The sequence below is a fragment of the Arachis ipaensis genome, chromosome B07 (genome assembly GCF_000816755.2).
Source record: "Arachis ipaensis cultivar K30076 chromosome B07, Araip1.1, whole genome shotgun sequence".
Lineage (NCBI taxonomy): Eukaryota > Viridiplantae > Streptophyta > Magnoliopsida > Fabales > Fabaceae > Arachis > Arachis ipaensis.
In genome coordinates, this window is record NC_029791.2 from 1,253,024 (window position 1) to 1,265,884 (window position 12,861).

Below are 12,861 nucleotides of genomic sequence, written 5' to 3' on the forward strand. Positions count from 1 at the left end.
CTATTATCATCATAAATTTTCTTTATTAGAGGGAACCACTTAAATAAAGACGTTTAAAATATTTTTTTTAAAAGCATTTTCTAATCATTAAAATTTAACATATATAATCGATTAAGCTGTATTATTTTTGTCAAAATTAGATAAGACAAATTAATTTGACAAAAAAACTAATATACCAAATTTTAAAGCGATCTAAATTAATATTTTTTTATAAAAAATAACTACAATATCTTTATTATAAAAATATAAAATACAATATTTTTCATCTTTTCTTTTCTTATTCTTACGTAATTTTATTATCCCTCATCATATAGTGACACTATTAATTTGTTGTGTATGTACAAATTAAAGATTGAGCTGGCTGGAATAAGTGGACATGGAGCTGCCCTGTATTGTGGAACAGGGTGCTTCCATAGAAGAGAAAGCCTCTCTGGATCTCACTTTAGAGATTACAAAGCCAAATTGGATCATATGATTATGAACACCAAAATAGAAGATAATAGAACAGTTGATGAATTGAATGAAGCATCAAAACTTCTTGCTACTTGCACCTATGAGCATGGCACCCTTTGGGGGAAGGAGGTATATATTTATTTATATTGGTATTTATTTGGAAATTAACAAATTTATTGATTACTTTAATTATTATTTCACAATTTGATATGCTTAACTTTGTGTTCTATGATATTTTAGCATAGATTTGAGAATTTAGTTTTGATGCACTCGTACATTTAATTATGTATTACTATATTAATAAAAATAATTAATTTTTTATTAATTGCGTGAATAGTCATAAAAAAAACAAATGTGATTAAATGTGATGGTTTTAGATAAACTTGAGAAGGGGGTTGAATCAAGTTAGTTTAAAATTTAGAGTTTCAAACTCTGTTGCAGTGGAAGCTTAAGTTGCAGGAGATTATTTGAAATTATCTCATACGCAGAACATTAAAAGAGCAGAGAAGAAGAGAAAGGGGCCAGCATGTATCCTGGTTCGGATTCTCAGTACCATGAATCCTACGTCCAGTCTCCACCACAAACCATGGTGGAATTTTCACTATAATCCTCAGATTACATACACCAATACTATTGAATTACTCCCTAATCCAACTAGTATCTACCCCAAGCTTTCTTCACCAAAGCTTAGCAACCCCAAAGTACTAACCCAACTTGGAAGGGGAATCTACACAGATTCAATTCTCACCAAGTGCTAACCCAACTTGGCAAGGGGAACTAATCCTAGTTCATACACCCAAATTACATCAGAAAACAAACAATGGTTATTTTGCATCACTCATGCATTTTCTCTCTTGGCTTTTGAACCTCACATAATAGCCTTTTCTCAAAACAGAAAATAACGCAAGACAGCCATAACAAAAAATTCAGAATTAAGCTTGAGTAGAAGAAAGAGATTCCAGCTCTGTGTTAGAGATGGTGCTCTGAATGTGTGTGCTCTCTTCCTTGGCTTGAAATGTTGGAGTGAAGCTTGTTATATATCTTCAACTTGGCTTCATTGTAGCTTCATCCTTTTGCTTGTCCTTGCTGCCCGTTGGAGCTGGCACAGCTAGCAAGCTGTCCTTCTTCATCATGCTCCACTACCCCTGCTGCTGGAGGAGCTCGTCCACCACCTCTGTGGTCCTTGGTTTTATTTTCTTCCTTGGCATGCTCTCCTTTTTCATCCTGCTCCATGATCTCTGCCATACGAGGAGCTTCACCCACTACCTCTGCTGCTTGGCAAGTTTGTGTTTTGTTTAACCACCAACAAAGTGTTGCTCTACTATTGTCATTGGGTTAGTGGGGTGTCCTTGTGTCTTGTTGCTTTGCTAGAGCCCCAGCTGTCCTTGATGTTGACAAATGTCCTTGTCTTTCTTTTCTTTTTGCCAAATGCATAACCTTTTATTCTTGCTGAATGGTGCAACAAGAATGAGGAGTATTAGTTCTTTACATGGCTGAAGCTTGCTAGACTTGGGCTGATGCAATGTGGACTTGGACATTTGGGCCTGCATCACTAACACTCACATTAAACAATATTGGGCTTTCAACCCAAAACAATGTTTGTCATCATTTATAAAATCCAAAATCAAACTTAGACTTAACAATCTCCCCCTTGATGACAAACATGATAAAATAGGAAAATTAAAGACTAATTTAGAAGAGTTAAGAACGCTTCCCTTTGATGACATTCAGATTGTGAGTTGCTCCCCCTGAATGCTAGCATTACTCCCCCTTAATCATGGCTTACTCGCAACTTCTGACAATGAGGGGGAGGACAATGGAACCTCTGATGAATCCAACTCTGATGCCTAGCTCATTTTATCTCATATGTGATTATGATTTAGTTTCCTTTTGAACTTGTTTAATATTTTGGATGACTATAAAAACCCTTAACTACTCTGCTACTTAAACTATATGCACCAGCCACTAACAAATTTTGTGCAGGTTGTTTTTCGTTTCCTCCCTTGATGACAAAAGGGGGAGAAAAGAAAAGGAATGTTAGCTTTGGTTTTGGGATTAATAGTAATAGTTAAGAACACTTCCCTTTGATGATATTCGGATTGTGAGTTGCTCTCCTTGAATGCTAGCATTACTCCCTCTTAATCATGGCTTACATCTTTACCTGGACAAAACTTAAAAAAACAGCCAAGACCAATATTTCCAAGAAATATATCATAGTAATGAAAGCACAGAGCAATTAACACTAATCACAACATAGGGCAAATCATAGCACCACAAAACATTGTTCTTAACTATTACTATTAATCCCAAAGCCAAAGCTAACATTCCTTTTCTTTTTTTTTCCCTTTTGTCATCAAGGGAGGAAACGAAAAATAACCTGCAAAAAATTTGTTAGTGGCTGGTGCATATAGTTTAAGTAGCAGAGTAGTTAAGGTTTTTTATCGTCATCCAAAATATTAAACAAGTTCAAAAGGAAACTAAGTCATAATCACATATGAGATAAAATGAGCTAGGCATCAGAGTTGGATTCATCAGAGGTTCCATCGTCCTCCCCCTCATTGTCAGAAGTTGTGAGTCCAACTTCTATATCCTCCACAAAGTCCCTCAGAATCCAAATTCTCTCCTTGGTCTTCTTCAGAGCATTTTCCTCCATAACCTGGTTCCTTTTGCGCTCGGCACCATGAGTGAGAAGAAGGTCAGTAAGATTGATGAACTCCTCAAGTACGTTCTTCAGAGTGCGTGTCATGACCGTGATTGTGGTGGAAGTTGAAGGGAAAATCAGAGGATCCTCATCATCAGAGGGAACATCAGTGCTGTCATCAGTTTGGCGACGCCTGAGTGCTGTTTTCTTTACTGCACCACCCCCGTTTATGTATGAGTTACAATCTTTTGAAATTTCAGCCCCAAAATCAACATTGTAATATTGAAAAAAATTTGTAAGAAGCATGGCATAAGGTAAAGCATTTTTGGTACTGACACAAGCATGCATATGTCTCACAAGCAAGTAAGCAAAAGAGATAGAAGTTTTGAAAAGAAGTGCAAACAGAACCAGTGTGTCACAAAATGAGACGCGTTAAAAATAGCCATATTTATATAGCACTGGTTTGTAGAAGATGAAGGAGTGGAGAGTGTAGTATGAATGGATGCATGCAGTGGGAAGTTATAATAAGCTTTAGAGAAGTGTAAAGGTTGCACCTTGAAAAGATAAAAATTCAAACTTTGAAAACGTTTTGAAAGTTACAGCTGTAACCTTTGTACGTTTGAAAATAAGGATAAAAAAGTAAACAAAGTTGAAATTAATGTATGGATGCAAATGAAGTGAAGCCCAATTAAACAAAGTGCCAATGCCAAAAAAAAAATTTGAGACTGACAAAAAATGAGGTAAGACCAGTTGTCTCAAAAAATTTAAGTTGAATTTAAGCCAAAAAAAAATTGAAATCCCACTATTCATAAAGACTTAGTCAAGAAAAATTTCAAATTCCCAAAAATTGAAAAAGTCCCAAAGTTTTCAATAAAGAAAAGCCCATGGTTCCAAAGACTTTTTCAGCACTTGACGTCCATCAATCATTATGATCATATTTGAATCCAATAGGTTCACAGTGAATTAATGAAGTTTACTCATCATCTGCCAAAAAATCTCACCGCGATTTATGAGACAAAACATAAAAGATCTCATTATCAGAAACATTAAGAAAACAGAGATGAATTAAGAATGCCCAGTTCAGTTTGTAACTTGCAGAACCTTTCCTCTATCAATGGTTTGGTGAAAATATCAGCCAGCTGACCCTCAGAATTAACAAACTGAATATCTAAATTTCTATTTTGCACATGTTCTCTTATAGAATGAAAACAAACTTCAATGTGCTTTGTTCTTGAGTGCAAAACAGGGTTTTTGGAAATATTAATAGCACTCATGTTGTCACAAAATAATGGAATATTTGAGACATTCAGTTTATAGTCAGCTAGTTGAGTTTTCAGCCATAATAATTGAGAACAACAAGAGGAGGCTGCAATATACTCAGCTTCAGCTGTTGAAAGTGCTATTGTAGCTTGCTTTTTGCTAGACCAAACAATGAGAGATTTTCCAAGAAAGCAGCACATGCCACTTGTGCTTCTTCTATCAATTCTATCCCCAGCAAAATCTGCATCACAGAAACCCATTAATTGAAATGAATCAGTCTTAGGAAACCATAAACCATAATTAGTGGTACCAAGCACATATCGGATGATCCTCTTCACAGCTGAGAGGTGGGACTCCTTAGGCTTTGATTGAAACCTTGAGCAAACTCCAACACTTTGAATGATATCAGGCCTTGAGGAGGTTAGATACATTAAAGAACCAATCATCCCTCTGTAGCGTGTCTCATCAACATCTCTACTATGTTCATCCTTATCAAGCTTGATGTTAGGATGCATAGGGGTTCTCATTGGCTTAGCACAGTCCAGCCCAAACTTCTTGACAAGTTCCTTTGCATATTTTTTTTGATGGATGAATATGCCTTCTGCAGTTTGCTTGATATGCAAGCCTAGGAAGAAATTGAACTCTCCCATCATGCTCATATCAAATTCATTGGTCATAAGCTTAGTAAAATCTGCACACAAATTCTCATTATCCGAACCAAATATAATATCATCAACATAAACTTGCACAAGAATAAAATGATCATGATAATTCCTAATAAATAAAGTGGTGTCAGTGGCTCCTCTTTGAAAATTATTTTTCAACAAAAATGAGCTAAACCTCTCATACCAAGCTCTAGGAGCTTGTCTCAAACCATATAAGGCCTTAGCTAGTTTGAAAACATGGTTAGGAAAAGATTTGTTTTCAAACCCAGGTGGTTGAGCCACATAAACCTCTCTATCTATTATGCCATTGAGGAAAGCACACTTTACGTCCATTTGGAATAGCTTGAAGCCACAATGAGCAGCATACGCAAGGAGCAATCTGATGGCTTTCATTCGAGCTACAGGTGCAAAGGATTCATCGAAATCAATCCCTTCCTCTTGATCATATCCTTGAGCAACCAATCTAGCTTTGTTTCGGACTATGGATCCATCTTCACCCAACTTGTTTCTGAAAATCCATTTGGTGCCAGTGACTTTATTTCCATTTGGATAAGGCACCAATGACCAGACCTAGTTCTTCTCAAATTGCTGCAATTCCTCCTTCATAGCTAACACCCATGAAGGATCAGCAAGAGCTTCTTGGATGTTTTGAGGTTCAATCTTCGATAAAAGAGCAATGTTATTGGATTCGGCTCTTTTCAAAGATGAACGAGTAGTCCTACCAGAGGATGGATTTCCTATTATGAACTCTTCAAGATAGTTTTTCAGAAACCTCCATTCTCTTGGTCTTCTTGACTGGTTTGAGGATTCAAGTTTCTCTTGATCAACAATGGCCTCTGCATCAGTATTTTCTGCAGCAACAGGAGATAATTCCAAATTGTCTCCTGTAGAATTGGAATTTTCGTTGCTAGCAGGTGCAGCTTCATGAGAACTTGAATTTTGTTGAACTGACTCATCGTTCTTGGGTAATTCAGCTTCAAAATCTGGACTATCATCTATGTAAACACTAGGAACAATGTTAGACTCACAGAATGTGACATGCATGGTTTCTTCAACAGTTTTGGAGTTCTTGTTATAGACTCTATAGGCCTTGCTATTTGTGGAACAACCCAGAAAAATGCCTTCATGCGTTTTAGGATCAAATTTTCCTAAATTTTCTTTGATATTTAGAATGAAACACTTGCAGCCAAACACATGAAAATAACTAAGATTAGGAGAATGCCCTTTCCAAAGTTCATATGGGGTTTTCTTCAAAAACTTCCTAATGATGGTTCTATTTAAAACATAGTAAGCTGTATTCACAGCTTCAGCCCATAAGAACTTGGGGATTTCATATTCACATAACATAGCTCTAGCCATTTCTTGTAAACTTCTATTTCTTCTCTCAACAACACCATTTTGTTGAGGTGTTCTTGGACAAGAGAAGTTATGTGATATGCCTTGTTCATCACAAAAAGATTCAAAGTATTGATTTTCAAATTCTTTACTATATTCACTTCTAATTGAAACAATTTTTGAACCTTTTTCATTTTGAATCTTTTTGCTGAACTTTTCAAAAATAGAAAAAGCCTCATGTTTATGAGCAAGAAAGAACACCCAGCCAAATCTAGTATAGTCATCCACAATTACTATGCCATAACTCTTTCCTCCAAGACTTTGAGTTCTAGTAGGTCCAAACAGATCAAGATGCAACAACTCCAATGGTTTCTTAGTAGAGACATCTTCCTTGGGTTTGAAAGAGGTTTTAATTTATTTACCCATTTGACAAGCATCACAAATGATGTTCTTATCAAATTTTATATTAGGAAGACCTCTAACTAAGCCTCTCTTTACAAGCTTAGAGATTTGGAACATGCTAGCATGTCCTAACCTCTTATGCCACATCCATTTTTCAGATTCCATTGAAGAGAAACAAGTTACATTTTGAACTTTTAGATCATATAGAGTGATACCATAAATATTGTCACTTCTTTTGGCAACAAATAAAACAGCCCCTGTTTTCTCATTTATGACTCTACAATCAGATTTTCTAAAGGTTACAGCATATCCAAGATCACACAATTGACTTATGCTCAATAGATTATGCTTTAACCCATCAACTAAAAAGACACTATCAATGTAAGTTGAAAAATCTTTGCCAACCTTAACAATGGCAATTATTTTACCTTTACTATTATCTCCAAAAGTGACAAATTCTCCATTATACTTGTTGAGTTTAATGAAGAAAGTATCACTTCCGGTCATATGCCTTGAACATCCACTATCAAGATACCACATGTCCATTTTCTTCTTGGATGCAAGGCAAACCTGCATGTTCTTCAACTAACCTTAGGTATCCAAATCCATTTGGATCCTTTGATGTGAAATCTTCTTGGTTGCCCAAGAGCATTATAATCATGAACAACTTTATATAATTTACTATCATTACCAAAAGACTTAAGAAAGATGAAACATTGAGGAGGATCATGACCATTTCTATTGCTCTTGTAGCAATGATTCTTGCTTACTGATTTTTGAGTTTTGCTGAATCCTTTTGGTTTAAAAAGCTTGGAAGAGGAGGCTTCAGATTTTTTAAAGTTTTGTTTGAAAACAGCCTTGTTTTCCTCTATGAATCCAAGTCCAGATTTTTCAGATCCAAACCTTTGACTAGCAAGTAGTTTGTTCAGATTTTGAGAACCTTGAACAAAATTTGCTAAGTCTTCATTCAAATTTTTTATTTGTTCATTCAGCTTTTTGTTTTCAGAAATCAAATCAGTGAAAGCAGTAACTTCATGCTTAAGTTTGAATTTTTCTAATTCAGCTCGCAAGACAATGTTTTCTTCTTTTAAAAACTTTTCATTTCTAGTTTCATTTGCCTTAACCTTTTTCAAAAGAAGATCATTTTCTGTCCTTAAAGCCTCATTTTCTTTCTTACATTTTGCATACTTATCCAAGAGTTTCTTAGAGTTCACAGAAATATCTTTGATAATGTAGTGCAATTCATCAATAGATAAGTCAGAGAGATCTACCTCATCTTCATCATTATGATCTGCCATCAGACATAGTTGAGCTTCTTGATCTGAGCTCTCTGAGCTGGTGTCGTTTTCCAAGTCCTCCCATGTTGCCATTATCACCTTCTTTTTGTCTTTCTTGAATTTTTCGCCTTTCTTAAGTTGAGGGCAATCTGTCTTGAAGTGACCAGGTTCCTTGCAGTGATGGAATGTGAACTTGACTTGCTCTCTCTTGACATCTTTGGATGAAGAGCTTCCTTTGCCTTTGCTTTTGTATCTCATTATTCTTCTCATTTTTCTTGCAAAGAGCACCATTTCTTCATCTGAGAAATTGTCATCAGATTCTTCTCCTTGGGCTGTCATTCTTGATTTTAGTGCTATACTTTTCTTTTTGTCATCTTTGTCTTGAGACATGTGAGTGGTTTCATAGGCCAGCAGCTTGCCTCTTAGCTCATCATAGGTGATTTTGATCAAATCATTCCTTTTAGAGATGGCTGTGCTTTTTACTTCCCATTTCTTAGTGAGACTCCTTAGGATCTTCCTCACTAAGGTTTCTTCAGAGTATCTCCTTCCCATGGCATCCAGATTATTGATGATTATTGAGAACCTTTCGAACATTTGATCGATGCTCTCATCCTCCTTCATGCTGAACATTTCATACTCCTTCATCAGCATGTCAATTCTGGTCTCCTTCACTTGCTTAGTGCCTTCATGAGTGAGTCTGAGCTTGTCCCATATTTCTTTAGCCATTTTGCACCTTGACACCTTTCTGAACTCTTCGAAACTGATTGCGCAGTGCATCAGGTTGATTGCCTTGGTGGCATTGAGTTCAACCTTCTTCTTTTCTTCATCTGTCCATTCGCTGTCCTCCTTTGCCACAACTTCTCCATCAGCATTCTGTTTGGTGGGAACGTTTGAACCGTTGAGAATGATCTTCCAGATGTTGTAGTCGATCAACTGCACGAAGATTCTCATTCTCTCTTTTTAGTAAGAGTAGTTGCTGCCATTGAAGTAGGGAGGTCTATTATTGGAATGCCCTTCAGTGAGAGTGAAAGCCACGATGTTGGGATTCATGTTGTTGGCCATAGATCTTTGCTTCAAGCTGTGAAGCTTGACTCCTTGAAACCTTCCTCCTGATACCAATTGATTGTTCTAGATGAACTTGAGAAGGGGGGTTGAATCAAGTTAGCTTAAAATTTAGAGTTTCAAACTCTGTTGCTGTGGAAGCTTAAGTTGCAGGAGATTATTTGAAATTATCTCATACGTAGAACATTAAAAGAGCAGAGAAGAAGAGAAAGGGGCCAGCATGTATCCTGGTTCGGATTCTCAGTACCATGAATCTTACGTCCAGTCTCCACCACAAACCATGGTGAAATTTTCACTATAATCCTCAGATTACATACACCAATATTATTGAATTACTCCCTAATCTAACTAGTATCTACTCCAAGCTTTCTTCACCAAAGCTTAGCAATCCCAAAGTGCTAACCCAACTTGGAAGGGGAATCTACACGGATTCAATTCTCACCAAGTGCTAACCCAACTTGGCAAGGGGAACTAATCCTAGTTCATATACCCAAATTACATCAGAAAATAAACAATGGCCATTTTGCATCACTCTTGCCTTTTGAACCTCACATAATTGCCTTTTCTCAAAACAGAAAATAACGCAAGACAGCCATAACAAAAAATTCAGAATTAAGCTTGAGTAGAAGAAAGAGATTCTAGCTCTGTGTTAGAGATGGTGCTCTGAATGTGTGTGCTCTCTTCCTTGGCTTGAAATGTTGGAGTGAAGCTTGTTATATATCTTCAACTTGGCTTCATTGTAGCTTCATTTTTTTGCTTGTCCTTGCTGCCCGTTGGAGCTGGCACAACTAGCAAGCTGTCATTCTTCATCATGCTCCACTACCCCTGCTGCTGGAGGAGCTCGTCCACCACTTCTGTGGTCCTTGATTTTGTTTTCTTCCTTTGGCATGCTCTCCTTTTTCATCCTGCTCCATGGTCTCTGCCATACGAGGAGTTTCACCCACTACCTCTGCTGCTTGGCAAGTTTGTGTTTTGTTCAACCACCAACAAAGTGTTGCTCTGCTATTGTCCTTGGGTTAGTGGGGTGTCTTTGTGTCTTGTTGCTTTGCTAGAGCCCCACCTGTCCTTGATGTTGACAGATGTCCTTGTCTTTCTTTTCTTTTTGCCAAATGCATAACCTTTTATTTTTGCTGAATGGTGCAACAAGAATGAGGAGTATTAGTTCTTTACATGGCTGAAGCTTGCTAGACTTGGACTGATGCAATGTGGACTTGGACATTTGGGCCTGCATCACTAACACTCACATTAAACAATATTGGGCTTTTATCACACCAACAAAAATAATTAATTTTTAAATCTACTACTTAATAAAAAAGTCATCTAAATGAATGATGAGTCAGATTGAATATCTCTATATATATAACTAACAAGAAAATATATAAATTATAATAACTTGTAGATGGGATTGGTGTATGGGATTCCAGTGGAAGACATAGCAAGTGGGCTTGCAATAACATGCAGGGGATGGAGATCAATATACTATAATCCAGAAAGGAAAGCATTCATTGGTGTAGCTCCAACAACCTTAGATGTTGCACTTGTTCAGCATAAGAGGTGGTCGGAGGGGATGTTCCAAATTTTCTTATCAAAGTACTGTCCTTTCATTTATGGGCATGGCAAGATCAACATTGGTATTCAAATGGGGTATTGTGTCTACCTCTTATGGGCACCTTTGTCACTTCCTACTCTTTCTTATGCCATTCTTCCTCCTCTTTGCTTGATTCGTGGAATACCATTATTCCCACAGGTTTGCTTTCCATTCTTAATTAAAGAGAAAGTTCTAGGCATTATTATTGCTATTGATTTGAATTAGGATTGAACTTGGTGTATGTTGTCATGCACTGAGATAATTTAATTTAAGTTTAATCATTTTGTTCGTCGTTATAGTTTTATTAATTTATAATTAGATTTTTATATATTTTTTTAATTGGGTCTTAACACTGCTTTTAATTTTATAATTAGGTCTTTTAGTGTAAAAAATGTTAGAATTAATTGAATATTTATTCACAAATTGAAGGTATTTAACTATTTATAATTAAAAATTTAATTAGATCATTAATCACATATATTTAAAAAAAATATTATGTTAATTTTAATATTTTTTATATAAAAATTACTTAATTATAAAATTAAAAGCAGTGTAAAGACCCAATTAAAAAAATATATAAAAACCTAATTAAAAATTTGATAAAACTATAAGGATTAATAGAATAATTAAATCATTAATTTATTGTAGTACATATATATCTCTAAGATATTTTTCTTTGACTTAATCATTATTTGCCGAATCAACTTTGTGAAGGAGTCACCAAAAAAAACTTTGTGAAGGAAGTTCATAAACAATTAAGGATATTAGAGTGATCCATAACAAAATGATCAGACGAATAATAAATTACCAAAATAAATTAAATTTTGTGCATATGCTCTAAAATAATCAAATAGTACAAATCTTAGTATAATTTTACATCAATAACTTTTGCTAAATATATACTATTAAATTGTTATAAATCAAATTTAAATTATGAGTTTAATTTTAATTAGCTGAGAGTATTTATATGGTTTTTCAATTGAATTTATACATCTAAATGAAATTTAAGTGGTGGATTTAAAAATAAATCATTTTTATTAATATAATAATATAATTTTATATAAAAAATTTTATGTATTATTAGTGTATCAAAATTAAATTCTTAAATCATTCCAAAAAATGATACAAATAAAAAACAAAAATCATATACCTCAAATAAAGCTAATACTTAACAATTTCTCCATATTCCTTAATTATATTTGATATTCATTAGTTTTTCCTAGCTAGCACTTAACTAACTTATTTTAATTAATTCTTTGTATTTTAAATATGTATGTCTTAATTTGCAGCCTACAAGCCTTTGGTTCCTTCCCTTTGCATATGCATTTGTAGCCAACAATGTTTATAGCCTATGTGAGGCATTGAGTTGTGGATCCACAATAAAGAGTTGGTTGAACTTGCAAAGAATGAGATTCATAAGGAGAACCACTTCCTATTTCTTTGGATTCATTGATACCATAACAAAGCAATTGGGACTATCACAAACAAATTTTGTAGTAACAGACAAGGTTGTCACCGAGGATGTTCAAAAGAGGTATGAGAAAGAAATCATTGACTTTGGAGGATGTTCATCAATCATGTTGACCATGTTGGTAACATTGGCATTACTAAACCTTCTTGGTCTTCTTGTGGGAATTAGGAGAATTATTATGGGACAATTGATTATGATTATTCAAATTGTGATTAGTGCAATGATTGTAATGGTGAATTTACCAGTTTATGAAGCTCTTTTCATTCGTAGTGATAAAGGTAGCATATCAAGCAATGTGATGATTAAGTCCTTTGTGTTGGCCTCAATGGCATGCTTCATTGCAACTTTTGTCCTCTAATTATTGTAGAGCTTAAAGTCAAAGAAATGTGCAATAATGAATTAATGATATTGAAGTAGTGTATATTTGTGTTCCAATAATATATATTGATAAAAATCTTGAATCTCTCTCAATCTCTTTCCAATTTTGTTTTAGCTTATTGGAGTTCTTAATATATATTTTATTTTGCAGCCAGAGTTTTGTTATTATTAGTATGTATTTATTCACAATTTCACACTCAATAACTCAACCTCTTTATTTTTTTAAAAATATGTGCACAAGTTAAAAATATTGAATTTATAAAAATTAAAATATATTTATAGAAAAATATTAAATAATTTATTTTTTTTCGTATTTTACTAATATCTTT

At 34.8% G+C, this 12,861-nt stretch overlaps 1 protein-coding gene across 4 annotated transcripts in view; it reads left to right on the forward strand.

The window, feature by feature from the left end:
* LOC107606463 (cellulose synthase-like protein E6) overlaps positions 1–12,595 on the forward strand; it is a 19,767-nt gene extending 7,172 nt beyond the window's left edge. For all 4 annotated transcript variants that reach the window (XM_021106867.1, XM_021106868.1, XM_021106869.1 and 1 more), the window contains 3 exons: positions 352–582; positions 10,495–10,842; positions 11,973–12,595. In XM_021106867.1, the coding sequence (XP_020962526.1) occupies positions 352–582; positions 10,495–10,842; positions 11,973–12,512 (1,119 nt within the window). In that variant the 3' untranslated portion in view covers positions 12,513–12,595. The remainder of the gene's footprint in view (positions 1–351; positions 583–10,494; positions 10,843–11,972) is intronic.